This window comes from Falco punctatus (genome assembly GCF_963210335.1).
Source record: "Falco punctatus genome assembly, chromosome: 6".
Classification (NCBI taxonomy): Eukaryota; Metazoa; Chordata; class Aves; order Falconiformes; family Falconidae; genus Falco; species Falco punctatus.
Genome location: NC_137585.1, coordinates 35038854 through 35066622, shown reverse-complemented (window position 1 = coordinate 35066622; position 27769 = coordinate 35038854). Strand labels below are relative to the sequence as shown.

General features: G+C 49.6%; 2 protein-coding genes across 4 annotated transcripts; one reads left to right on the top strand and one right to left on the bottom strand.

The window, feature by feature from the left end:
• Positions 1 to 88: 88 nt before the first annotated feature.
• Positions 89 to 11322, top strand: SLC16A8 (solute carrier family 16 member 8). Of its 2 annotated transcripts, none has more exons than XM_080390936.1 (5): positions 89 to 546; positions 3560 to 3796; positions 4302 to 4445; positions 5010 to 5873; positions 8167 to 11322. In XM_080390936.1, exons 2-5 carry the CDS (start codon positions 3568 to 3570, stop codon positions 8559 to 8561), a joined length of 1632 nt encoding a protein of 543 aa, XP_080247062.1. In that variant the 5' UTR covers positions 89 to 546; positions 3560 to 3567; the 3' UTR covers positions 8562 to 11322. The 2 variants fall into 2 exon arrangements, with proteins under 2 accessions (XP_080247062.1, XP_080247061.1); XM_080390935.1 differs by having other exon boundaries at positions 90 to 546; positions 3489 to 3796.
• Positions 11092 to 21972, bottom strand: PICK1 (protein interacting with PRKCA 1). Of its 2 annotated transcripts, XM_080390940.1 has the most exons (13): positions 21841 to 21971; positions 20768 to 20859; positions 19884 to 19995; positions 19282 to 19410; positions 19092 to 19158; positions 17797 to 17886; positions 17308 to 17361; positions 17146 to 17208; positions 16685 to 16818; positions 15804 to 15896; positions 14743 to 14793; positions 13388 to 13532; positions 11092 to 13127 (listed from the first exon to the last, which is right to left on the bottom strand). In XM_080390940.1, the coding sequence occupies exons 2-13, from the start codon at positions 20806 to 20808 to the stop codon at positions 12883 to 12885; spliced, it is 1224 nt and encodes a 407-aa protein (XP_080247066.1). In that variant the 5' UTR covers positions 20809 to 20859; positions 21841 to 21971; the 3' UTR covers positions 11092 to 12882. The 2 variants fall into 2 exon arrangements, with proteins under 2 accessions (XP_080247066.1, XP_080247067.1); XM_080390941.1 differs by lacking the exon at positions 15804 to 15896 and having other exon boundaries at positions 21841 to 21972.
• Between the last annotated feature and the right edge of the window lie 5797 nt (positions 21973 to 27769).

The following is a 27769-nucleotide window of genomic DNA, read 5'->3' as shown; positions in this document are numbered from 1 at the left end:
GGGGATTCGGGCCGCGGCAGGCAGCCACCTCCTCCCCATTGGCTGGAAAAGCCTCTTAAAAGTGGAGAAGTGCTTTCTGCCCGCTCAGCACCCACTGGTCTCTGCCGACCTGAAACCATAAGTGGCTGCTGACCCACATCCACGCTGAGTGCTGTGGGGCACTACCTGCACCTGCAGGAAGCAAGGGGGTCCCCTGCACGGGGCATCCCCCCGGACTGGTCACGGGCAGCTTTGCTGGGCAACATTGGAGCTGAGGAAAGCAGGCTGAGAGGTGGATTAGCTCTGTTGTGAGGACATAGTTGCCTGGAAGGAAGGAGTGGAGCACAAGAGACCACTTGAGGGGTGCTGGATTCCTGCAGACATCACCCTGTGCCCAGCTGACGGTGTGCCCACCATGGAGCAAAGAGCCAGCAGGACCATCTAACCAGGTGCCCTCATCCAGAGCTGGGAAGTGTCAGGCAGAGGGACAAGGGGACGCTGCTGACGGATCTTCTCAGCCCTTGGCAGTTCAGCCCGTGCTCAGGAGGTCGTCACTTCATTGTGCAGGTGAGTGGCACGGAGGGATGCTTGCATCCTGGCACCAGCTGCCGAGGAGACAGCTCATTCCAGGCCTGCACTTGTTTAATTCTCTAATGAATGATTTCCCAGGGTTTTGTCTGTGGGCTGGGGAGGCTGGTGGCATGAATTGTGGGGCCTTGCATTTAATAAACAAACCCCGCACCTCATCCAGGCTGTGTGGAGGGCAGTAGGAGCCATCCTAGCATTTTTGGGGACCCACCTGGATACAGCTTGCCTGGCACGGTGGGGCTGTGCTGGGCATCGCCAGCACTGGCTGCTCTGTGCTGTGCGTGTGTTCAGGGACTTGCAGCCACGGCTGATCCTACCGTGGCATTCACCCTCCCAGCCGGGGCCGGTGACTTCTGGTGGCAGCACAAATCTTCTCCCGGCGCCCACCTGCAGAGGGCGCTGCAGCAGCGCCCGCTCCGGGCCCACCTGCCAGTGATGCACGGGGAAGGGCAGGTGCTCATGCTGATGAGCTTTTAGGTGCATGTGAACTTACACGTGGTATTTTCACCTGTGAATAAAGCTCCTTAACTGAGGAGAAAAGAATAGCAAGCTGTAGAGTGTGCAAAGGCAAGGGCAGGGTACCTGGTGTGACCACTGTGCGCAGCCATGAGCAGAAGAAGTAGCGTATGTGCCGCGGTGTTAGGAACAAGGCAGCTCTGAACTCCTGGCTTAGAGCTGGCATAAATGTCCAGCAGAGCAGCACTGTGGCATATTGACCTTGGAGCGTCTCTACAGCTGAGTTCCTCTGGTGTACCTCATCTTTTTCAGACAACATCTAGCTGCAGGCCAGGCTAAAACCCTTTCATGCCTTGCTATACAGTTCTGTAACACCGAGCAAGTCGCTCCTGCAGAGGTATCTATCTAGCTCCAAACTCAAACGGTACCGATGGATATTTGTCTAATGTTCTCTTCAAAATCAGAGTCACTGACAGGTGCTACAGAAATCTCTAAAGAGCATGCCACAGATGGACACATATTTTCTTGCTAGGAAGCTGGAGGGGAGGGGTGGGGAAGATGAATTGCAATGGTTTGATCGGTTCATTTCATTTGTGGTTCAGGCCATGATCAAGGAGAGCAAGGGTGGGAAAAGGGCTTGGATAAAAAGGCTCAGAGTGTGTTTGGTGGCAGTCACTCTTACCTGAAGCCCTGTGGTTTCAGGAGCAAGGGTTCCCCTAGGGGGAGAAAGGAAGGATACCTCTGAGGGTGGCTGGTGAATCTTATCCCACCCTTCCCTCCACAGGTCAGCCTTGGCTTGGGCATGTGGCTAAAACCAACTGACCAAGACCATTTTGTGCCTCCTCATGTTGATGCACTGTAGGTGCAAGGTGCCATGTCCCTTGCTGACGGGTCTAGAACTGACCTAGTTGTCTTCCTGCAAGTCCCTTCTCCAGCATCCCCCAAACTGCAGTTTCAGACCCCTCTCAGAGCAATTTCCAGCCCTGTTTCCAGCCTTGGCTCTGCATGCTGAACCTCCTGCAGCCTGAGAAAGACCAGCCACTCTCCTTTTCTGCAAGATTCAGGGGTGTCATGGGGTAGGACCGCTTCTTGCCAGGCAAGGGCCTGTTATCTGGGCTCTGCCCCAGCTTGTACCATCCGTGCTTTTGCCTAAAGGATTTGCACTTGTTTAATGTGCAGAGTAACAGCAGCGATGGGAATCAGGTCCAGTCATCCCCATTGCTTGGGGGACACAAAGAAGAGGGACTTCCTTGAGAAATGCACCCAGATCCAAAACTCCCAGGTGCTAGCCCTATGTGTCCTGCCCACAGGACCTCGGCAGTCTCCAGCCAGTACGTGACTGCTGGCATTTCCCATGACTGCTGGTGCCAAGGGATGGGGACATTGCCACAATCCCGTCATCCTTCAGCCAAGGGAGCTGGAGAGGAGACAGGCCCCACGTTGGCAGTGTACTGCCAGCAGAATGGTGATAGGGCAAACTGGACCTGACAAAGGCCAGCTCAGGCATGGAAAATGGCCATCCTGCTTTCTAATGCCTTTCTGGTGCTACTTGGGAGCATCTATAATCAAAGTCCAGTGATGGTTTTGCATACAGGTTTGAAAATAAGCCCAGCTGACCAAGAAACTGAGGCTAATGGTGCTGGGAGGGGTATGTCAGAGACGTGGTGCCTAGGGGAGAAATAAGAAAAACATACCTACAGCAGCCAACTGGAGCAAAATTCCTGGGCAGCTTAAGAGTCCCAAGAGCGACTCACAAGACATCCCCTCTAATTCCCTCCTTCTCCCCCCTTAGGCTTTGTTCTGGCCCCTCTGTGTAGGTACAGAGCCCTAATCTCTCTGGCATGCAGATAACCACCGGTTTGCTGTGCTCTCCCCCTTCACCCATTTCCCAAATCTGGCCCCTCACGGCGGGGAAGGGAGGGTGAGGGAGACGGCTGTGTACTGGGGCCTCCCAGAGGAAAGCACAGTGAGCTTAACAGATCTCCTGTCCCTCACTACTGGAGGCCTCCGTAGCAGGGCAGGTCCTGGAGGGCTCCCAGCTGGAGCAGGCCAAGGCAGGAAAGGCTCAAAGGAAGATCCTGGTAGCTGAAAGGGGTTCACGTCGCTGGCTCTCACCTCACACCAGCCTACAGGCAGGCTGGGTATGGAGCAAGCGAAGTGCTGCAGATCCTGATGCCCCACCACATCAGATGCAGCTCTCCAGTCTCAGCTGGGAGCTGTGACCCCGCTTGGCTGCATCTGACCAGGGGTTATGGAGCTGTGGGCTGCCCCCAAGCTCAGGGGGTGATTCCCACCTCTGCCCAGCTGTGGCTTGACCTCACACCCTGAAGCAGTCCTGCCTTGCCTGGCAGAATGAAGGTGCAGCGAGGTGATGTGTTCCCTCAGTGAGGCTTGTGGAGGTTGGATATGCTGGACGTGGAGAAAAACCTCATAGTAAACGTTTGCCTGCTCTGCTCTTCTTGCAGCACCTGGAGATTTCTCTCTCTCCCTCTCTCTCTGTTGCCCTACCTCCTTCCTACCTGCCTTTCCCTCCCAGGCTAGACGATGGGGAGACCTGACCCAGAGGAAGGGCAGCTCCCAGCTGCTGTGAAGCCCCCAGATGGTGGCTGGGGCTGGATTGTGCTCTTCGGCTGTTTTGTGATCACTGGCTTCTCCTATGCCTTCCCAAAAGCCGTCAGTGTCTACTTCAAGGAGCTCATGAAAGATTTCCACGTGGGCTACAGTGATACAGCCTGGATCTCCTCCATCATGCTGGCCATGCTTTATGGGACAGGTGATGCTTGGACACACTTCCCCCTCCCTAACTTGTGCCTTCCCCATTCTGCTATGGGCCCAGACCATGTCCCCATGGGCTCTTCTCATGCTCACTGGTCTGGCCACGAACCAACATGCAGAATACAATTGCCCCACCACTTCCCTTCTAGAATTGTGCTGCATTTCATATCCTCGTTTCCTCTGCCCCGGGAGACCTCAGGGGTCACCCCACCTGCCTCTCAGACAGTTGACATGGGGTTTGCCCTCATTGCTGAAGTGCTGCCCCTATCACACCAAGCCCCTCTTGTTCTCAGGGAACAGGCAACTGAACAGGCAAAGCAGAGGCCTCCACACCACAGCCTCTCCCCCTTGGCCAGGCCAAACAGATGTATGTCTAAGCAGCCAAGTAGTGATTTCCATCATTAGTGTTTCATGTTCCCCAAGTGCAATGCTTGGCCTGACTGCCCCTTCCCAGTTGTCCTGTCTCCTGGTCTACCTATTCGGTCTCCTCTGCTTTCTTCCAGGACCAGTATGCAGCATCATGGTGAACCAGTTTGGTTGCCGGCCTGTGATGCTCATCGGTGGGCTGCTAGCTTCCTCTGGGATGATCCTGGCATCTTTTACAACTAATATCATTGAGCTTTATCTGACAGCTGGCGTGCTGACAGGTGAGAGCCCCAGAAGCTGGGGGGGGGGGGGGGATGGGACATGGACTTACCTGGGGAAGAGTCAAGACCATGTTGTAGCTCCCTTTAGCACTGCCATATCTAGCATGATGCTAGGCATCAGGTCTCCCCTCACCTATTTGTACCTGCTCACAGGAGGCAAGTAGTCAGTGAGATGCATCTGCTGGACCTAAACAGGCAGGGCCTGTGGTTGAGGGGGGAGGGACAGAAGAAACATAAGTGATGCTCAGTGATCATGGTGACTGGGGTAGCACCAGTATATAGTGATAGGGGAGAAAGGGAAAGTTCCTGGTTAAGGCACAGGTTGTATCTAAACATGGCCACAGTTACCTAATTCAAATACGTTTCAGGTAGACAGGCTGGTTTAGCCCATCTTCTCTGGGGGCAACCCACCATCACGAAGGAGCAGAGGCTTGTGGGGAATGCATGAATCCCATCACGGGACTTCAGGACTAGGAAAGTCTGAGGGGAGTTTTCAGTTCGTTGCAAACCATGTCTCATGTTCTTGCACTCCCTGTCTCCCTCCTGGCTCTCATCCCCACATAGGTCTGGGCATGGCGCTGAACTTCCAGCCTTCCCTGATCATGCTGGGCACCTACTTTGACAAGCGTCGGCCTCTTGCCAATGGACTGGCTGCCGCTGGAAGCCCTGTCTTCCTTTCCTCCCTCTCTCCACTGGGGCAAGTGCTGCTGGAAAAGTTTGGTTGGCGAGGAGGGTTCCTTATCATGGGGGGCCTTCTGCTTAACTGCTGCACTTGTGGGGCAGTCATGAGACCCCTGGATATGGGCATGAAGCGGAAGATGGAGAAAGCTCAGGACAAATACGAAGCCAAGGAGATGCTGCCCATAGGAGGGAAATCAGAGGAGGGAATCAGCACCGCTGATGGAATCAAGAAAGCTAAAAAAGCCAAGAAGAAGCCCAAGAAAGGGAAGAAGCTTCTGGATTTTAGTATCTTTTCCAACCGAGGGTTTATCATTTATACCATTTCAAAGTTCATCCTGGTCTTGGGTCTCTTTGTGCCCCCCATATTGCTGGTCAACTACGCTAAGGACACCGGCGTACCAGACACAGAGGCTGCATTCTTGCTCTCCATCATTGGTTTCATAGACATCTTTGCTCGTCCAGCTTGTGGCATGGTGGCAGGGTTGAAGTGGGTCCGCCCTCACGTGGCATACCTGTTCAGCTTTGCTATGCTCTTCAATGGCTTGACAGACATCTGCAGTGCCAGGGCTAGCAATTACACAGGACTGGTCATCTTCTGCGTCTTTTTTGGCATCTCTTATGGCATGGTGGGTGCACTGCAGTTTGAGGTGCTGATGGCCATTGTTGGCTCCCAGAAGTTCTCCAGTGCCATCGGGCTGGTCCTACTTATCGAGGCTTTTGCTGTGCTCATCGGTCCACCCTCTGCAGGTAGGTACATTGCTGCAAAACACAGGCAATTTGTTTGGCTGCCATTCCACAGCATTGCGGGTACTGGGCATGGGCATGGTACTTGAAGACAAACCCTACTTCTCAACTTTAAATTTCCTCTGGAAGCTGAGATCTGAGGTGAGAGCTTCCCGTCTCACTCCATGCACCACAATGCTCAATGTGAACAGGGGCAGAAGGTGGCAAGTGATACTTCTCCATCTGCTTTGCTTGGAGACTTACGCAATGGCAGGCATACAGAGCTATCTAGAGTGGCATGACCTCCGGTATCCCTCAGCCCTGAGCAGCGGCACTTCCCTCTCTTTCATGCTGGGATCCAGGCCTCTGCCTTCACTGCCAATGTTGTGTAAAATCACGTTATGGGTAGGGTCAGGCACATGCCTGACCTTTGAGAGTCTTCAGTAGGACAAGGTGAGGGTCTTTCAAGTTCTCCTTGGTGTCCACGGCCTTTAGATTGGTGCTGTGAATAATGACCTCAATTTGTGTTGGCCCCAATCCCAAGGCACAGGCGTTTAGCTGTTGATGAAGTCAAAACAATTGGTAGACCCACCCGAGGCATTTGTTGTTACTTTTTTTTTTTAAGAGATTTAAACACTCACAGCTTCTCAGTCTAGCCTAGGCCACAGTCCCTGGTAAGTTCCACGCTCCACAAACAGGCTGTTGAATCGGGAGACCCTTTACCCACGAGGTTGGTGTAGATTACTGTTTAGTGTCTGATCAGGTCTGAGAAAGACAAATTATGCCAAGAGCTTATTTCCAAATGAAGTGCAGTTCCCCGCACGTGCAATTGGCGAGGAAGGATCAGGGACAGACCATGGGCAAACCCCTGGGCAGGAATCACTCCATGGCTTCCTGCACTCCCCTCCTTCAGCTGCAACCCGTGGGCTAAAGCCCATCAGTGAAGACTTCTGTGTGAATGATCTTTTCCCCAGCACATACCACCAGTTACGAGCAAAACCCACCCTCAGCAACTCCACCCAGCTCTCAGGTAAAAACTGGTGGCCAAGAGAAGATCCTCTTGATGCTAACATCTTATAAGCTCTGGGGCAGTCAGGAGTCCCAGGCCAGGGAAGGTCAAGGAATATGTGTCCGGGAGGCAGCTACAGAGACATAACGGGGGGCGAGGGGGATTTAACAGTGCCTTGCTCCAAGGAGCAGGCACACCATGGGTGGTGATGGGGGACAGCCCTCAGCCCTCCTGCCTCAGTTCAGCTGTGCCTTGGTGCTGTCCGCGTGCACAATGGGAGGCAGGTGGTGCAGGGAGCCAAGTCATGGTTCCCACCTTCCCCTTAGGGGGAACCTGCTGCTGCAGTTCTCCTCTAGTTCAGGAAGCTTGAGTGTGCTGGCAAACCCAGCGGCTTGGACTTGGGGGAGCAGTGCTTGGCTGGAAGAAGGGGGTTGAACAAAGTAGCTTTGTTTGGTGTAATCCTCCTGAGCTGCTTCCCGTTCCATGGGGCCGAGGGGGTTTGGCACAGGATAAACCACACACGCACGCGTGCATGCACACAGGCTCCTCACTCGCCTTCTGGCTTGGGTGAACAGGGGCACATTCACCTGGGGAGGAATTTACCATCCGGGAGGCACCTCAAGCGTGCCCTGGGGCTGGTTTCAGACCACGCACCATAGCACAGCAGGGACTGGGGGTCACATGTACAACCAGGAGCACGCAGGACCAGGATGAAGCCTCTGGTCACCATGGCTCCATCCTGATTGCAGCAGGGTGGCTGCTCAGGCTCCCCAGCACGAAGGACTGGTAACCCTCCCTCCATTGCCAGCCCTGGTGCATTCAGAAGATGCATTGAGAAGATCTCTTTGGCAAAGAAATCATCAGGGGTGGGCCAGCCAAAGGGGTTTCTCTGCCAAAGAGATGTCTCTTCTCCCCCTCTGAATGTTTTCCTGACATGATAGCTTAAGAAATGGCAATGCCTCTAAAATTTTGTTTCTCTTCTGAGACTGGACAAACCAAGTCCTCAGAGGCTTGTCTCACCTTGGCAAGAAGATGGCCCACCATGATGTGAGACCACAACATCAGTGTGTCACAATTATTTAACCTTGCCCAAACAAGGGAAAACACCAACCCCATACCCTTACAGTACTTTCCTTGGTAGTACAGTGTGGCTTCTGCCCAGTGTGATTTTTAGATGTTCAAGCTTCTTGTTCTTCTCTTTACAAGCAGGTCCTCAGCCACGTGCAGGTGCTGCCCACCTGCACTGGGCTCTCTGTGCAGGAACATACAGGCTGAAGCTAACTGTCTCATTTCTTCTCCAACCATCAGGCCGCTTGGTCGATGCCCTCAAGAACTACGAGGTGATCTTCTACCTGGCAGGCTCAGAGGTGGTGCTATCTGCTCTCTTCCTGGCCATGGCCACCTACTGCTGCCTGAATCGGGGGAAGAAGAAGGAACCTCCTCCAGAGAAGAACCTATCCAGGGCCGGCGGGAGTGACACTGAGGAAGCAGAGTCTGATGTGCAGGAAGCAGAGGAGCACAGCAGCAACAACCACCAGCTGTCCCACAGCACCGACAATGCCGTGGTGGTGGCCAGTGAGGAGGCCAACCATGTGGCTGAGGAGCAGAGTGGGGAGGGAGGTGGGTGTCCCGAGGGGGACGGGGAGGTGTCTGCACAAGATGGCTGCAACGCTGACCAGATGGTGGAGAGGGACAGTTTTTAGCCAAGGCAGAGGAACAAGGATGTATAAAACTGGCCTTGTTTGCATGCACCTCAGCATGGGATGGTAGGTGGGATATGGGGAAGGGAAGGCTGAGACAAAAGCAGATGTAAGAAGAGGGAGACGTGTAAGAATAGCTCATCCTTATATATATATATCCACATACCTACCCAGTGATACAACTACTTGCATACAGCACCCATGCTGGTACAACACAGGCTCAGAGCCACCCAAACACCAAAAAGAAAAAAGAAAAGACAAAAAAAAAATCTTCTTTTCCTACTTCCAAATCAGCCCTGGAGATGATGGTCTTTTGAAGAGGCCATCAAGGACTCTCCTTTTCCTTCTGCATTGTCACAATACAGAACACAAACAATTAGAGACTCTTTGTAATCAGATCCTGGTACGCTTTGGTCTGGTGTCAGTGTTTCCTCTGCCCCACTTCCACGGTCGGGGTAATGGCAGACTATCTGGCAGTAGGTTTAAGGGTGGTGTAATTCGTAGCTATCGTCTGGGTCACCTCCAGCTGCGGCCAGCATGGGGGTAGATGCTGCGGTCCCTAACGTACCTCCCTCGGGCACTGCTGGCTGGTGGGACGCCAGCTCCGACCACCTCCATCTGGTACATCTTTTGTAGGAAGTAAAGCTGGGGCAGTGACACGTGGTGCTGCTTTTCCAAGTAGGAAAGTGCTGGGTTAGAGGCTGCTGCTGAGATGCAAGAAGAAGACATCTAAGACAAATGGCATTAGGTGAGCAGCCACGAGATGGAGCCTTGCCGACAGGAATAGCAGCGAGCCAGCTTTAACTAGGCTAAAGTGAGTCCTGTTGACGTGTGAAGTGAACAACTTGGCCCCTACGGGGGTGGGGGTTCCAGGGCAGGTAAATAACTGTGTCCCAAGCAATCATCCACTCAGCAGGAATGGCACCAGATGCATGTGTGTTTTCCTTTTAAATAGAGAAAAACCCCTTACGTAAAGGAATCAGAGGTAAGGCAGAAGGACAAGCCACAGCGCCTGGGTGCCACTAACAAGGGTGTTGGAGCACGTGGTAAGGCAGGCATGACCCCCCTCACCCCCGCTGCAGTGGTGGATTTCTAGATTCAGAGAGGACAACCTTCCCTGGCATGCTTAAACCACCCCTAATCTGCTTTAGGACTGGATCTTTTATAAACACCCCTGGGCAAAGCCCTTCCGGTTTCCTGAACTGCTTCACCTCAGGGGCCCTGGGGGTAACCTGTGACTGTAGTGAGGGATCAAAAAACTAAGCAGAGGCTACAGGGGAGGGGGGCAGGGGGCAGCTCCTGGGGCCATCAAAATAGGTGTTTCATTTCAGACCAGACTAACTACAAATTAATGGGTAATGGCTGAAGTCTGCATGAGCCGTAAAGCCATTTAAACCCAAGCAGGGGAGTGGGGACACGAAGGACAGCGTTTCATTCCAGATGCTCCCAAGCAAAGAGCAGATTACGAGCAAAATAAAGCTGCTGAAGAATGTCAGTTTAAGAAGATGTAAGAACTGGAAATTGGAGGGGAGAAGGTAAACCCCATGGGGCTGTACCTTGTCACCACTGTTGTTAGTTTTGGTTGTGAACCAGTCACGGCAGTGACTTTGGGCTTTTTCCTATTCAAACCCACTTAGAAAGATCCCAAATCAGACTAAGCACCACAACAAACCCCAGATGCAAAGCTCTGGGAGAACGAGAAGCAGCAGGGAGGGTGATGGAGCCGTGCAGGTATTCATTCACTGCTCCTCAAGCTTGTTCTCCCCTCCCCACAAGGTGAGATCACCATTTCTGCCCTGCTTGACCAAGTAGCTCTGCAGCTCTCGCCAGCAAACCTTTGCCCCCCAGGCAGGGTTTTCCTTATTTACCAATACCCACTCCAAGAAGCAGCTCACATCTTCCCAGAAGTCCAAGGTCCACAGTATGAAAACAACTGCCTTTGTCAGCCAGGCAGGTCACTAGAACAGGGTCCCCTCTACTTCCTTGTCACCAGTCAACATCTCCCACCAAGCCTCCTGCTCTTATATCTTTTCACAAAAGGACATAAAAGCCCTTAGGTTACAAGACCTCGCTATAGATGGTGCTGTAAGATACTCAGACCTCTTCTCTCCCCCTCCACCGGTCAGGCTGCAAAAAACCTGGCACCACTGCCTTCCACTTCCGTCGTCGGCTTTCAGGCAGGCTCCGCTGAAGCATTTTCTCTGTTCTTTTGGTACAACAAACAGCTCTGAAAGAGGATCAGGGACTTAAGCATCAGCTCAAGCTTGTGAGGCAACGGCTGAGCTGTGTGATGCTGGCCCTGGAGGGGTGCAAGGATGCCACTGGGCAGGACTGAGGCAACTGGAGGCTTGACAAGGCTGGTTTTTCCCTGGGAAGCCAAGATGCAGAGAAGCTGGTGTTAATGGAAGAGTGGCTTTGCTACTGCATTTATACACTGCCTTCTCTGGAAACCTGTGCTGCAGTAACTACCGCTGCTTGGCACAGAGATTACCCATCAGCATGAGCAAGAACAAAAATGGCCAGCACATGACACTCATCTTTCCATCATTATATTTTAAGATTAAAACCAATGGAGGATGAGCAAACAAATCTCTGCAGAAAACCCACGAAGGAGAGGAAATGAAATGACACATTTTTCTTTGTTAGAGACAACAGTCAGTACATCAGAGCCCATTTAAATCTTCCAGAGCAGCTTGACCATGGGTGACTTTCTTCCAGGCACCCATAGAGATGACGAAGCTCCAAAAACAAATCAAAGAAAACAGAACATAACAAAACAAACATCTCGATCATAAACTAATGCCCTTTAACTTCTCTCATGACCACTAAAATGTAATGACAGAGAAGTCAAAATCCTTGCCTCGAAGAAGCACACCACTCCTGGCAGTTGTGCTGACTGCTAAAAGAGAAAGGCCCGTCTGCATCGGGGATCAGCCCGCAGGGATGGAGGGAGGAGAAGAGAAAAGGAAGGAGGAAAGAAGCAGCCTCACTTACCTTGGTTTTCCTTTCCCCCCTTCCCTCGTGCTGGGGAATGGGATGTTAGCTACTGCTTACAGCTGGCCCAGAGGCGGCACCAAATGGTTGTGCGGACAGTGGGGATGGTATGCTATTCACGCTTTGTACTAAAAAAAGTCTCTGTAGGCCTCTGCCTACAGGCTGCATCTTCCACTCCTCACAAGGCTTCCTGTCTCTCCCCTCTGGTTTAAGGATGGGATATCTCCTTTGTGGGTCTAAGGTGGCTCCTCCTGGCACCTGCACAAGGAAAAAGTGTGCAGGACTGGCTGCACAATCTCAAGAAACACACTTGGTTACTGTCCATTACAAGGTGCCATAAGAGAGGAGAACAATGGAAAGAAAATGTGTGCAGCTTTGCTGTTATTCCAGGAACCCATCTGCCTCAGACAAGCACGCTCACCTCAGCATCTCTGCTGAGTAGGGGGCTCCTTCCTGAGCCAGGTCCCCAGGGAAGGGCAAAGCAGTATCCTGCAGGATTCTAGCTCTGAGGTATAGCTATGGAGCGTGCAGACAGTGCCAGCTGTGCAGGAGCTCAGGGACTATGAAGAGGATGGCAGCCAGGGGAAGACACTTCATTACTGCAGCAGCTCAGCATCTTAGGCAGCTACTTCCACCAGCCCCTGCTTTGAGGGGTTCCCCCAGCCCCTTGGATGGAGGCGGGGGTGATCACATCACATGTACCACCACCACTTCTAGGCATCAGTTCAGACGTGCTCCTATTTCTTAAAAACACTGGCGCAGAGAGCTGGGAGTGGTGGGAGTGTTCATCCTACAAAAGTTGTTCCTGCGTCCCATGAAGACAGATGGGAGAGACAGAGGAAGCTTGAAACAGGCCGGTGAATGGGAAGCTTGAAGATAGCGAGCAGTGGGGTGAAGAAAACAATGCTGCTGGTGCTCACTCTTGCCCATAGCACAAGGGGAGGACAGAAGGGGGCTGTTCTCGCCATTTGTAATCATCTGCAGATGTTTAACTGGCTTCCAAATGCCAGTGGGGAGTGGTGCACCCCACATGCTCAGCAGTGTCCCGGCTGCACAGAGTCATGTGGCGGTGCAGTAGGGGATTTTCCTCCCCACACCTCAGTACTCGAGTTGGGCAGCAGAAGTGGGGAAAAAGGAATGTCCAGGCAAACAAGCAAGGGAAGACAGCGGAAAGCAGAAGTTGGTCCCAATCCAACCAGCTACCCCCACCCAAAGCAGAGGAGGAATCCCAGGCCAGACATACACAGAAATCATGGAGGATGAATCGCCATGTGAAATACATGTTTTCGTAACAGTCCACAAAGTCTTTCCTCTGGCCATGCGGGCACGCTCAGACACCATCAATGAGCTTTTCACCATTTGTGTCCTCCTTCCCGCTACCCTCTCTCTCGCTTCCTCCTTCTTCTTCTTCCGCCCCGTCTGTGTACGTGTCCTTCTGCCCATAGTTGAGAGTAGTGCGGGCAAGGTCCACCTCAATGGGAAAGACGTCCGCATCTCGGAGCACGGCATAGCAGTCGTCGTAGTACTTGGACATTGTGGAGACAAAACGCTGGAGCTGGAACACGATGTCCTGCACTGTAGCACAGACACGTTGGGAACAAATCAGGTGAAACCCCCTTCCCGAACAGCACAAAGGCTGCGATCAAGCCTCCCTCGCCAGCGTTAGATATAGTCTCCTACACATTCATTCCTTGTGGCTCCTGAGAGCTGATGTCTCAGGCACAGCCACAAAAGGCTTCTTCAGCAAAGACTTCTGACCTGAGATGAAGGAGTATGCAGGTCAAAGCCATGTCTGCCTGACCCCTTCAGGTGCTGGACACAGCAGTGGTACTCACCGTGTTTCTGGTCCAGGAGCTCTATTTTCTCTAGCACATCCTTCCTCATCTTGGCAAAGCGTGTTCGAGCCTCCTGCCGGCAACGCAGGATAAGGCGGTATTCATAGTTCCCAGTGCTGACACGGTAGAGGGGTTCACCCAGAGCCTGCCATGGTAAAGAAAAGCATCACTACTACGCAAAGACAAAAGGACAGGCACCTTTCAACCCAGCACGGAGAAGTGGCACGGCTTCTTATCTGAACTATTAAGACAGGCACTATGAACAAACAAGTCTAGGGTGTGAGGAATATATTAATTTATATCAATCACACAAAAAATTCTGCCCTCCTCTGCAAGCTCTGCCCTGTATGCATTGCATAACATACTATACATACATATACGTGACATACACAGGGACCACTGTGGGATCTACAGTCATCCAGACATAACACTGGAAACCAGGACGGAGGGACCTATACATTGTCCCACAAAATAGTTTTGAGAGAAAAGGGTTAGGTCTGTCAGCAAAACAGCGTTCTTTTCTTGCTCCTACAAACATAATGTACATAAAACCCCACGTTACAGACTATGGCTCGGTAATGCATGCTGCATGTGCCAAAACTCAAAGATGTTACTCTGCTGGGCAAGACTGGGTTTCTTTCCTTCACATTTAGAAGGAAAGATATAATTAAATGTTGTGTCAGGAAAATTTTATTCCTTCCTGGCATTGGGAACTAGGCATTCCAAAAAAATTAGATCCCTGCTCTGAGATCAACACCTAGGGTAAAGCAAGATCTTACTTTTACGCAGGGAAACTGGGCATGTCAGGGACACCTTTAGCTATCTTAAACAGAGCTGTTAAGCATTACAGTCATAAAAGTCTAAACCCTAAAATTCCTATTGTTAACAGAGATCCTTTAATCAGTTTTCTTCAACTACAAATGCAGCTTTCACAAGCGTTTTGCTAGAGAGAAGCTAACCCTCCGTTTCTCAGAAAAAGCCCAGAATTAATGATAAGCTGTACACAAATGGAATCTGTGAAGATAACACCTTAATCCTCCTTACACAAGCTAATAGTACTTAAACACTGAGACAGGCAACCACCGAGCAAACAAGCTGCAGAGGAGACGTCTGGTCCCTCTACTATTCCGCAGCACTAGCGATTCATGACAGTTATTTGCAGTGTTTCCCAGGCAGCATTTAAGGCTCTCCACTTTCTAATACATTAAGAACAAACGTGTGTAATTCTTAGGATGCATTCACCAGTTTTGGTGCACACAGGCACAGGAGAACTCTCGCAATTATAAGGTAGTGTGCATAAGGAAGCGGCAGAAACAAGAGTATGCAGTTGCAATTGCCATAGTACTGGTACTCACAATGCAGCTGTACTCTTCATCATCCATCTCTTTGACTTTCAGGCAGTAAGACTTTGCAGATTTTAAAATTAAGGAGAAAAAAAAAGGCAAAACAAGAAGGAAATATTAAGAATTAGAAGCAATTCCATCATCATCTGCAGGCATAAGAGTTTTACCATTTCAAGCCTTCCTTCAATGCTGCAGCTAGGGACACTGGGGAAAGCACAGTGGGATCACAGTATATTAAACACCTCAGTGGAAATAAAATCTATTTAGAGAAAGATGGGAAGAGAAAACAGTGGGGGAGAGCGAAGGCACTTAATATTTATATTACAGTAGCAAATAGTTTAGATAAGTATAACCTAGTAAGAGAAAAATCCCGTGTTCATCTACTGTTTAGGAAAACAGTATTAGAGAAGTATGAGGAAAAAACAAATAAAGAGGAAAAAAAAAAGCTGAATTGTGGGAAGGACTGATGTGGGAAGACATGCTGCTGTATTCACTGGCCTTAGGGCTGCAGCTTCAAATACTCCTCTCAACCGGTAAAAGGAAATAGATTCCTACAGTTATAGAACAGATGCACTTAATGACTCTACTATCTTTGGGTGTAGAAAACAAGGTGTAAGTGGAATGGAGGAGGGGAAAAAAAAGGCATGGTCTAAATGAAAAATATGTCTTGACAGTTGTTTACTTTGGCTGAAGAAAGACTATCCAAAACTACCTGGAAAACACAGACTAGAGAGCTATTTAGGGGAGTTCAAAAGCATAAGTTGCACAGGAACTCTACAAATAAATTAGAAAATTAATTCAGACGTGTAGAAAGTAAGTCACCTGAACTCTGGGAGATCTTTCTTACCAGTGTGAACCATTAGGTTAAAAGCAGGTGTCTGAATCTGAGTAATCTGGCAGCAGACAAAGAATTGGAAAAAATGATGCATTCTCGCAAGGACTGTGGAAGGATGAGTATGTGATCATACAGGCTATAAGTGACTTTCAGGCTACGGCTCTGTGAAACTTAATTTCAACCACCAGTGAGGGAAGAAAAAAAAAGCAAAAAAAAAAGCAAGCAGCTCGCAGCTCACCAAATATTCAAACTTGACATCCAGGTATTTTTTGATAGTCAGCCTTGTGTCAGGAATGGCTTTATTAAGATACGTATTCAAGTCAGTAAGCATCTGCAAGGGAAACATGCTGTTGCTGAATGTAAAAAACCAAAAAGCATGACTACAGTTCATCAAGTGCAACTTTCTAACCAGCACAGGTCATGAGACTACCTCGAGTTAACTCTTTTTTGAGCTAGAGCGTATCTGAAAGAAAATCTCTGATCTTGACTCAGAATTGCAATGGTTAGAGCATCCAATACTGTCACAGGCAAGTGGTTCCAGTGTTAGAAATGCATGCCTCCCTTCTAATCTGAATTTATCTCCTTTTGACTCATTTCATCTCATTTTCAATCGGTCCTGGAAAGCACTCTCCCTCATTCAAAGGCCCACTACCCAAAGCTGTCCATCCAACGTGGCACTGAAAGTGGTGTCCCAGTCAACATTTAAACCTCTCTTTGCTAAACTAAGTGGACAGATCCCCTGGAGACTTTCACTCAAATATATTGATTCAAATCCTTGAATTGTTCCTGAACTGCTTACTTAAACTCTTTTTAAATTTAGTTGCTATCTTTAAATTATGGGTACCAATATCAGGAAAAGGGCTCTAGGGACTCCGCTGATCAAGCTATCCCCTCATCCACAAAAGAAAAGGAGAGGAATACACTCATGCACAAAAGTCAAAGGCACAAGATCGATATATTCGCTACATTACCTCTTAGGTTCTTTATGAAGAAAGAAGGAAAGCAAAGAGTTTTTCCCACAATGAATGATCTTTAAGACCACACCTCCAAAGACAGGCTTCTGTCTTTCTAGATTCCCCTCTTCTCCAGACCACTTACTTCTATGCTTAAATTCATTACCGGCTTAATTGTTTTCAGAAGGTGAATCCCAAACTTCTCAATATTGCGATGGGCATCAGCAAATTTCACAAAGGCTTCACTGGCAGCTGGTTGAGGCTCCCGTACACCAATGACAGAGAAAACGTCTCCAAATGCTGGATGAGGGTAATAAATACAGACAGATGAAAGAAGAGGTTGACCCTGGAGTTGACCCCTTCCCATAACCTTGCAATTAGCTGGGGAATGATGCTATATGTTCCTTAAAGACCAGAGGTTGGCAGGGCGTTTTTTCAATGTCTCGTGTGAAAGACATGACCTGTGTTAGCACCATAACTGGCAATGCCAGGAAAGCAGACCTTCCCAGCTCATTTCTGCAACACTTAACTTTCTTTGAGTGAGAGAACCATGCATTTTAAGTACTGACTAGAACTCCTGAAACTGGAGGTCAAAGATTTCTGCTCCCTTCACTCAAGATTCTTTACCTCTGTGTGTCTGAGAAAGCTCAAAGAAAGCCCTGAGAAGACTCTTGGTGTGCTCTGTCAAGCCTGTGATGGAAGCCAGAAAAAACGTTTAAGTAATTTCATTGAAACATAATGGAGGCATCCTGCTCTCCCATTTGGTGTCTGATGGAAGACACGTTTTACCTTTGTATAACTCTGCAGTCCTCTCCAGCTCCTCTAATCTCTTCACTAGTCCATCTAAGTGGAAACAAGAATCAGAATACAGAATTACAACAGTCAAATCCAGGATGTGGTTAAGACCTGATCAGCCAGAAAAACACCACTTTCTTATCTTTGGTTCAAAACTCCCTCGTCTCTTAATGCCTGCCCCCTGGTCCAACGTGGGAAGCTTTTAAAAAAACCTGCAAACTTACTTTACAGTGTGGGGTCATCACCTATTGGCATCCACTAAGTGGGTCCCCACTTTAAATTGATTTGACTTTAATTAACATTTAAATGGCCCCAGTGACTGGATATATCACTCAGGAAAGGCAGAGGCAATCACAACAGTGAGCACAGCAAAAGGAAAGAATTATGATGGAGTAAGTGGAACATGCAAATAACAATTAAAAGTAGGTAAGCACAAGAGGGTAAGTGTTCCCTTAAGAAAATGTCCTCCTGGACAACACTTACCATTGCAAAGTATGGCCCGGCTTAATCCCAGGGCATCCGCTGTCCCTGAGCTCATGTTCTCTACCAGTCGATGCTTTACCTTCTTTAATACTAAAGGCCAAAAGAGAGTTGCAAACCAGGATCAGTATCATTTCTATGGGCCTGATAGCATACTTCACTAGTTTCTCAGGCATTGAATAAACTGAACTTAACTCACTTTTGAGGTAGCAGGCAGAAAAAGAATAGCATAGAAACTAGATGTTTGGTCCAGCTGTGCATAACACATCTTCTATCTTGCCTATCTGTTCTGCTCTCACATCCTATATACTTCAATCACCAGAGCTCCAGCACTTCTTTTGGAAGACTATTCCGATCAATCACTTTGCTATAAACTACCTATCACGATATTTGGAACTAAACTTTGCTTATGCTACTTGCTATATTACTGCAAATGAAGTCAGGAGATGAGGCTGAAAGCAAGACAAATAGGATTTAATGCTCAAACTTATCCCTTTGCTTACTTTTACATTTTGAATCTTAGTTAAACCCTTTTGTCACCCCTTGGTGGAATTAATTTCTGTCTTTGGTGGTCATACCCTGCAAATAACTAGACACAGTTATACCCTCTTTAGAATTAGATGACCCAGCTACATGTATTTAGGGGAAACCTTGCAGGGGTGCCAAGTGCCTGCAGTTCCCAATAACTCAGCTGAAGCCACAGTGTTCAGCATCTCTGGAAAATACCATATTCTCACCACACCTCTGTTTCCCCAGAAATCCATCTCACTCTTCATGATTTTCCTGAACCCCTGTCAATTCATTAGAACTTTAATCACCATGAAAATAAATGAAAGGAAAAAGAATATACGGATTTTTTACAAAAGTGATAAAGGTAGACCATATAAAGGTAGACAGGCATTTCATCACTGTTCTCCAAGCTGAGAAACTGCAACCAGTGTTTTTCAATAGATGCATTTCTGTGTACAGCTGAAAATCTCAAAGGTCAGCATAACTTACATGTATTAAAAATAAATAAATTACATTATTATCTAGTTGAGTTTCATCATCCATGTTAAACACAGTGCAAGAAAACAAGCCTCCCGCAACAACAGTCAAGCCTCAATTTAACTTTTAAGATTATTTCAAGAAGTCAGGGAAGTTATCTTTTAAACCTGCAATTCTCTTTGACAGTATCCATTTGAAAATGACTGAGTTAAGAGGAAGAACAGAACGAAAATTTTACTTCGGTTTTGCAGGGACAAGTCTTTCACCCCTCCACGCCATTTTAACACTAGGGAAAAAGAAACCAGTCTTACCAATATCCAAAGACTTGCCCTGCTTTGGGTCGGCCTGAAGCTTGTTGTAGTGTATCGTCACTTCTCCCTATAGAAAGAGCAAACCCAAAACTGCTGTGCTGGAAGCAAGTAGCAGTGGCTTCCTTCACCAATGGACAATAAACCATTAACTATGACCCAGAAGCTCCAGTGGCCCCCTCCTACCTCTCACCTTTACCATCTGTATCATCTTGGCCACCTCCACCTTGGTCTTCCCTTTCACGGACTTCCCATTCACTCCTGTGATTTCATCACCAGCTGCTACGGTGCCATCTAAGGCTGCTGGAGTGTTATCAAATACCTAGCAGAAAGGAGAAAGAGCACAGGCAGTGTGGAATCAAGAGGAAGAGAAAGGTTAACAGAGGGCTGAAGAACAAAATACAGACAATTATATTCCTCTTATTTAACTCAGTTGTATTTTGTTCACAGTGGAGCTGCAGTTTTTCCCCTTTCCTAACTAAGAGGTGGGCTGATCATCTTGCTCTCTCAGGAAGTTCTTGCCTCCAGGACGTACCTCCCCAGTGAGAGGATTTCTTGATGTTGAGAATGTCCCTGTGAATTCTAACGTGCTCTCCAAGGAGAAGGATAGTTTCAGAAGTCTTAATTTAACTCTTCCACACCATTAGGTACTAGGGTGAGGAAATCTTATTCACTGGTGAGATGATGTCTCCCACTTTGAGGAAAAAAAATAGCATAGGGACTCTCCATGCTTTCCATCTCCCAAGCCAACACTGTTTTACCAAGATGTTTTATTCTTCCTCCCTGAGTGCAGACCTGGACAATGTAGAGACAGGGGCAGTACTGGGCTCCTCCCCCAATGCTGATCCCAATCAGGTTCTGGGAATCCTTCTTCAGAGTCACTGTCCCAGGTACAGTGGGGATCCCCCTAGAATGAGAAAGGGGGAATGAATAACTGAACATGGATGGCAGAGCCGCACGTGTATGAAACAGCTGCGGTGTCTGAGTTGATACAAACTGAAAACACGATGGGCACTCCACATGTGAATTCATCGCATTATCACCACCATAGAGTCTATCAGCACAGGCCAGCAGAAAGACCTTCTGGGCTATCTTTTTCGAGGCTGCATACACAGATCAGAAGTGGGAGAGACACCCTCACTCACGGCACTGAGTGAGACACCGAGGAAATGCTATCATGTTTTAGAGATTTAATCTGCTTAGTGCTGGAGTGAGAGGACAAGTTGTACACCATAAATGAGATGCAAGACAAGTGCTCCATGTTAAATTAGTTGTTAATCTCATCAAAGCTTTTACTTCTCAGGAAATACCAGTGTCCTCCTCCTTACAGACCTAAGGAGTCCTGAGTTTCTCTCCATTTCTTGCCTCATTATCTTTCCTCCATTATAATATTTTTCTCTCTGGCTAAGGTCAGTAATTTACAGAAGATCTGTCAGCACTGCTTTGCAATCAGAAATGCAGGGTAGTCATTGCAGAGCAACAGAAAGCATTCTCCTTTGCTCACCAGTGCATCAATGCCTCATCCCCAGTCCCCATAGGGAGCAAGAAATCAGAACTGAACTGACTCTTCAGCACACAGTGACAGCAGCAGGCAAATTTATCCACTCCCGTGAGGTCTTGGCTGCAAAGACTATTTCTGTTGTTAGCAAAAAACAGGGAAAACCAAGCAAAATACTTACAGCTTATCTTCCTCAATATCATAGTCCAAATCCGCAAACATTGTTTTGGTTAAATGGAGCCTGTTTGTCTGAAACGGCTTATTCCAAACTCCCTGGGAAGAAAGAACAGAATAAACCCCAATAAACCAATGATCTCAATAGAAAACTGCAAAGAATCAACCTGTCACACTTGTTGATCTCCTTTTTTTTTTTCTTTTTTTCCCTAACATCACATCCTGGTCTCTGTTCTTTTATCAAAGATGAAAAACATGTCAAGAGCTTCTGATTCTTTGCTCTGAATGAGACAGGAGAAAGTCCTTGAGTTTGAATGCTGTAGGTTTCAAAACCCACATATGTGTAGCATTTCCAAAACGGAACAAAAAGTCGCCCTTTCTGGAAGCTGTTTCTTCACATGCTCAACCTGCACCACGGCTGCTAAAGATATTTACAGTTTTATCCCCTACATCTGTTAAACACGTCTATTTAGTTCTTGACTTCACTGCAAGTCATGTCACATTTTGACATCTATTTCCTATCTCAGGAGGCCACACAAAGCTTTTTGCAACTCATTTTCCCAAAAAGCCTCATTATTTCCCCACACACGAGCCCCCCGTTCTGTTTCCTATTTAATTTTGGACAGTAATTAGCAGACATGTCTTGTTTCGCTCGTCCTTTAGCAGCACCCGAGGCACGGTGGGTGACGTGGCCCGACCCCACCAGCCGCCACCAGGCTTCGCCGACAGCTGGCCACGCTGCAGGCCGCCTGGCGGCCTCGCACATCGGGCACAGCCCTTCGCCGCTGCCTGCTGCGTGGCCCCCACCCCCGCCCTCCCGCCGGGCTGCACCCCAGGGCCCGCGGGGCGAGGGCCCGCCACGGGCGGCGGGGCGCTGGGCCCTGGCGGCGGGCTCTCCCCGAGGCCTCAACCCCAGCCCCGGGGGGAACCGGGCGCCGGCCCGGCGGTTTGAGGAGGGGTCGCCCTAGCAGGGCGCGGTGCTGGCGGAGGACGACCCCCAGCCCCTGCCCTCACAGAAACCGTCGCCGGGGCAGCCGCGGGGGGGCGGCCCTGGGGGGCGGGGGGTGTCCCGTGGCTCACCGGAAGTGGCCGCCTGGCGCGCGGCCCCCGCCGCCACCTGCCTCCCGGCGCTGTCAACCCGCCGACACGTCACCGCCGGGGCCAGCCCGGAAGCACCCGAGCGGCCGGCGGAGCCCCGCCCCCTCCGCTCGCGCCGTGCGTTGCCATGAGGACGGCGACCCGCGGGGCGGGGCCAGCTCGCTCCCGCCGCCATCTTGAGAGAGGCGAGGCCGTAGTGCCGGCGCCCTGGCCCCAGCCCGGCTCTCGGGCTCCCCCGCGGTGGGGGGGAGGGGGCTCACCTTGGCCTCAGGGGAGGGGAAGGGGCCATCCTCCCTCCGGCCAGGCAGGCCCCTCCGGTGCGGCGGAGCGCTGCTCTTGGGCGTAAAGCGCCCTTCGGGTGTGTGGTGTATCCCGGCCCCGTCCCCGCCCGCCCCGAGGCCTTCGGGCCCCTCCGGCCACCGCAGCGTGCGGAGAGGGAGGGCTGGGCAGTGTGTCGGGGCCGGGCCTGCAGCCTCCAGCCCCAGGTTTTGGGTTACATCCGATTCCAGGTTCCCGAGGCACCCCAGTCACCGCGGCGCCGGCAGACGGAGCCTTTGAGCTCCCTGAGTCGCAGAAGGGGAGCTGCAGTGGTGGCAGGCGCTGCAGGAGAGGATGGGAACTGCTAAGTTGAACAGGTGTCATGGCACAGCATGAAACAGCAGCACCATTGCTTGTCCTGCTGTTATTAATGGACCACGGTGAACTATCGGCCATTCAGTCACCAGGAAGGGCACCCAAAGTGTGCCCACAGCAAGGAAAAGGCCCTGTTGCACTTGTTGCTTGGAAAAATACAGAGCTGTTACCCATGGAAAGTGATGTACCCTACACGAATACACCCAGCACCAGCCTCCCACAGAAAGGAGCGTTTCAGAAAAAATTTTGTGAATGTGAACACACCCTGGACTGATGATTCAGATGACAGCAGGGACACAAAGAGCTTTGAAAGTGATTGGTACAATTGCCCCTACTGCTGGCAGGCCAGCAGCAACCTGTGGAAGCAGTGATTTGGAAGCCGATCAGCACAGCTGTATGCAAAACTACTGTGCTGCCATGTGTATGGCAGGATCGCCAAGCTTCTGCACGTTTTTTCTCCTCTGTGATATGTGTGTGGGGGCAGTGGTTAGGTGTTCAAATTAATTTTCTGCCTCCATCAAGATAGTACCATCACTGGGAAAATGCTTTGATTTCCCAGAAGAATGTGGTCACCTGTTGCATTATGTGTCATCTCTTCCAGCTGCTGCTGTCTTCTGAGCAATTACCAGCCTGCCAAACCTGCCTTACTGATGCAGATTAAAAAAAATAAAATTCACTCTTTGAACTGAATACTTCTCCGTAACCAGGAAGAAGGACTGGCCGATGACAATGACCTCTCTTCCTGGCTGTGAGAGTGGTTAGTGTTTGCAGTGTGCAGCCATGAACCTCTTGACTGCATACATCAAAACATCAGCTGAAGCCACCCACAATGCTGGAGTACAAGGGCAAGAGTGTGTTGTTAATAATCACTTTGAAGTCCTAGGTCTAGGGGATGATTTATTTATGAAGGGAAGTTGAATAAAAAATGCAGTCCTTCAGGTATAAGCTCTCTGAAGAGAAGACTGACATCCTGACTGTGGATGCTAGCAGGAATTTTACATCAGTGAAACACTAGAATTGATGAGCCAGACCCTGATCTCTGCCTGTGAGGAGCTTGCTGTGGCTCAGCAGTTCAATGGCACTTCACTGCAGCTGAGGATGATACAGAGAAGGCAGAGCCAGCAAAAGGCAAGAGGCAAGGGTTACAAGTTGCAGCATGGAATTCCAGTGCAATGAAAGGGGGGGAAAAAATCCACTGTGAGGGTGGATAAGCACTGTTATGGCAGCCCAGAGAGGTGGTGGAATATCTACCCCTAGAGATAGTGAAAATGTAACTGGACAGATTCTGCAATGCTGAGGTCCCGAGAGAGACTCTGCAACATTTGAAAATGTTTTTGTGTGTAATTCTTTTTCAAATTCTTGGATCAAAACAACTGTCTGTAACTTTCTTCTTCTTAGAATACTTTGAAATGCATTAAAACAAAAAAAAAAACCATCTGTCCTCCTCAGAGCTAGTAGCTTTGCTATTGACAGCTAGGGGTTGATGTATTTGTGACACATTGCAGCCTGCAGTGAAGTCCAGCCCTTGGCTAGCTGGGCACAGCCCAACACAGAGGCGACCCTGCATAACCCTGCCCAAAGTTGAGTGTTAATACAGACAGGAGCTGAATAAACCAGTAGCACACATCAGATCGTCAGCAGAGGCAGAAACCAAGTCTTTCCCAGGCCACGGCAGGTCTGGGAATCCCACACTGGCCCTGTGCAGTCTCCTGCTGCGTGGCAGGGTCACCCCGGAGGAGGCGACCACCAGGCTAGTCAGCTGGGCTTCATTTCTGAGAGGGGAGCTCCACCGTGTGGGCCCTGCTGAGAACCTCGGCTGCAGGAAGCGGGTCTGGATTCAGGCGTACTGGATTTGCAACCGTAGGATATTTTTCCTATTTTACTGCAAGGGGAAAAAAAAATAAACCGTTTCCCCCACGCCTAAGAGAACACCTGCATAACCAAAATCATTTGGTTGTGCCCAAGGGGATTGGTCAGGGCCTTGTACATGGCTGGGCAACAGACTAGTTAAAAGCAGTCCTGGGTCCTCATTTATCTTGCGTCCACTTCTGCTACTAGAGCTGCAGGGGAAAAGAACAAGCAGCAAATGTCTCCTCTCCTGGCAGCTCCTGCCATTAGAAAGAAAGACAGTAGGCAGAACTGGCCTGAGGTAAAAACCCAGACCTTCTGACACTAGCAAGGCCAAAACCGGTAGGGCTGATGCACCTTGCTTTTGTATTGCTCCAGTGATGTCTGCACATCGTGTATGTCCTTCGGTATGTCCCTGAAGCACTGGCTGGTGTGTGTGTGTCTGACTGACCCTGCTTTTTTTGTGTGTGTACAGTCATTCTAACATGTCCGGAATCGATTGGATTCTCTCTGCATGAGATGGAGAATGAATCTGCATGTGCCCTAAAGCCATTCATTAGAAATCCAGCCAATTGCCTCCTCCCAAGGGAAAAACTAATGAATTACTGATGCAAACGGTTATCTAACATACAAAAAAATAAGGCTAGCCAGCATGTAAAAGAATCCCAGGAAGCCGTTCTTTTCCAGGAATAGGTCTGATTAATTGTTGTATCAAAAATTTGAAACACAGTTTTATCCTGAAAAGTCTATCAATAAATACAGCCTGGGTCAAGAGGGCTCAGTTTGCAAGTACAGACATTTTTCCACCCCCAGACAGACAATCCATGAAAAGTCAGCCTAGGCTCTGGGAGTCAAACTCCTTTCTGCTTGTCTTTCATCACGTGTAATAAGAAGTCTGCAAGCAGATCACACTTTGCATGACTAGTTAGCTTCTTGGCACTCAGATGCATTTCTCTGTACTGGGTCTGTGTTGAATCTCGTGTTTCTGGCTGCTGTTCTGCTACTGTTGTCAGCGTCAACACAACTAATGCTGAGCTAACATCCTCCTTGATTGTTGTCCCTCGAGCCACGTTGTCTGTTTTGAGGGGAACTTCTAGTGGGTAAGTGTGGGGATTGTGTTTCCTGCCCACTGTTCCACAGCCTGCCTGCTCCGTCCCTGCCCTACCTCTGCTAGGTGCTTCAGACCCCTGCAGGGGCTTCTACATGGTGCAGATGAAAGATGGAGGTGGTGGTGGCCCCATTTGAGGTGGAATAGGGGACAGTCATACACAGGTGTGGTTTATCACATGTCAGGGTGGGTGTTTGCTGTTAGCACTTGCATCTTGGGGCTACCAACTCAGAGAGGAAGGGGAGAGAAACCTTGAAAACATTGCTACAAATGACCTGACTGCTGATTTCCCAGCCTGTGGATCTTACTGCTGCTGCATTCAGACTCCTCCCAGGATGAGATGAACCTTCAGTTCATTCTGACAAATTGGAGATATCCTTCCCCATGGGGGCACCAAGCTCTTGAGTGCTTGCCCCATATTGTTTCAGCAGAACACAGTATTGCTGTCCTTCGGAGTTCAGGCTGACTTAGTCTGGATGGTGAAATTTCCCATTTTTGGGGTGAAAAGCAGTATTTTTGTGCATTGATTGATTTTTTCTTTTGTAATTTTTTTCCTCCCCGGGTGTTTTTATTACTCTGCCTCTGAAATTTCCTGCATTTAGGGTTATCAGAAGCTTATCCAGAGGGAAGAAGCCTGGTGAAATGGACACTGTTCCATGGTAGATGCATTGTATTTCCACACACACCAAACACGTTTCATTCCCCCTTGACTTTGTTCCCACAGATTTCTCCTCCTAGTCAAGGAGGTAGGTCTCAGGACAGTCTGTTCTTCCCTGCCACTAACACACTGCTCACTGCTGGCCCTCAGAAGGTACAGCTGTTACCTCCATGAAAGCATTACATGCAAAGGCAGTATTTACAACCTGGAAAAAACAGTGACTTAAAGCCTAATAGTTTTTCTGAGATCCTGCAAGTGGAAAATATGAGCCCTGGCTTGGCTGATGGTTTTTAATTTATACAGCAACTTTCAGCCTTCCCACACCAGGGGCATGACCACACGTTATTGACAGCCCAGGAGGACTGCCAGTCTGGTAAGGCACTGTCAAAGCTTGTGGTCCTTGGGTTGAGCCCTTGGAGTGTTGAGCCCCACAGTGGAAGAGTGACGGGGCATATGGGGGACCACATCTTGTAAGGAATGGCAGAGTGGAGGGTGGGAAACAGGCAGAGAGTTGCCCTCGTTATGCATGGGTCTAACATGGCCAATTACCCCATCCTCTCCTCACCTCCACAATGTAAAAGACTCTTGTTGAGAGCGGTCATAATTCACGGTGAACACCCTGCCTCCCCCTTACTCCCTTCACACCCGCTGCTCTCCATTTTCCTTCCAGAAAAAAATGTGTCTTTGATGAAATGAAATGGCTCAGTCAAAAAAACCCTCAAATGGTTGGGGACCCCTGCACTTGGCCACCCTTGCCCACTTCCCAGCTCTATTTCTGGCTGAGTTTGGAGTTTAAGTGGGCTGACCTTGTGCCCTGACTGCCCCGGAGGTCAGTGATGAAAGCGGATGGAGGCTTCACAGTCAGGTCTCTTGTGTGTGACTCTTTTGTTCCCGGGACAAGGGTGTGCAGTGCCTGGGACAGTGCTTAATTGTTCGGGGGCACTGCTTTACCCGTCATGCCCTTCCCCGGGTGGCCCCAGCCCTTCTTGCTCATGCGTGGGAGGGAGGCAGCTTCCCCACTCGGAGTAGGGAGGAGGAAGCAGAGTCTGGGTTGCTCGGCATCATTTCTGGCTGTTTATCAATCTGTGTAATAAATTTTGCAGAGTGCCAGAAAGCCAGAAAAAAGAAAGAACGAATGAAAAAGAACTTCCTGGCATTTTGTGACTCCTGCCTGTCACTGGGTGCATCCTCCATTGTCCTGCCATGCAGGCAAGAGCAACATCACCTTGCCCCAGCCAGCTCCTGGGTCTATCTGCTGTGCTCCATTGGGATGCACCTTGCTGCAAGAACTCCCTCCACCCTTCTGCAGATGTTTAATGAGGAAAGCCCGATGTGTCAGGTCTGAGGCACTGGGCTTAGCCCACGTGGAGGTGATGGGGTCACACCAGGCAGTGCAGAAGCTTCGAGTTGGGGCACATCAAAAAAGCTGGGTGGTATTGTGGGGGAGCAAGCCCAGGGCTGGACGTATTGAGGGTCCTGAAAAGCTTTGCTAGACCTGAGCTGGGCACCGCACCTGGCACCGCCCTGAGGACACACAGAGGAGCAGTGAGTTTGCTGTAGGTGTGCGTGGGCAGGGGAAAGGTGCTGGACAACTTTGTGGCATGATGATGAAGAGTTGAATGTTTACAAATGTCTGTGATGGAGGTAGGTCAACAGAGCTCAGC

Coding starts and splice junctions, on each gene's coding strand:
- SLC16A8 (XM_080390936.1), top strand. CDS start 3,568: ATGGGGAGACCTGACCCAGAGGAAGGGCAGCTCCCAGCTGCTGTGAAG. Junction 3,797..4,301: donor GGCCATGCTTTATGGGACAG/GTGATGCTTGGA, acceptor GCTTTCTTCCAG/GACCAGTATGCAGCATCATG. Junction 4,446..5,009: donor GACAGCTGGCGTGCTGACAG/GTGAGAGCCCCA, acceptor ATCCCCACATAG/GTCTGGGCATGGCGCTGAAC.
- PICK1 (XM_080390940.1), bottom strand. CDS start 20,808: ATGTTTGCGGATTTGGACTATGATATTGAGGAAGATAAGCT. Junction 19,996..20,767: donor GATATTGAGGAAGATAAGCT/GTAAGTATTTTG, acceptor TTCTCATTCTAG/GGGGATCCCCACTGTACCTG. Junction 19,159..19,281: donor AGATGATACAGATGGTAAAG/GTGAGAGGTAGG, acceptor CTCTTTCTATAG/GGAGAAGTGACGATACACTA.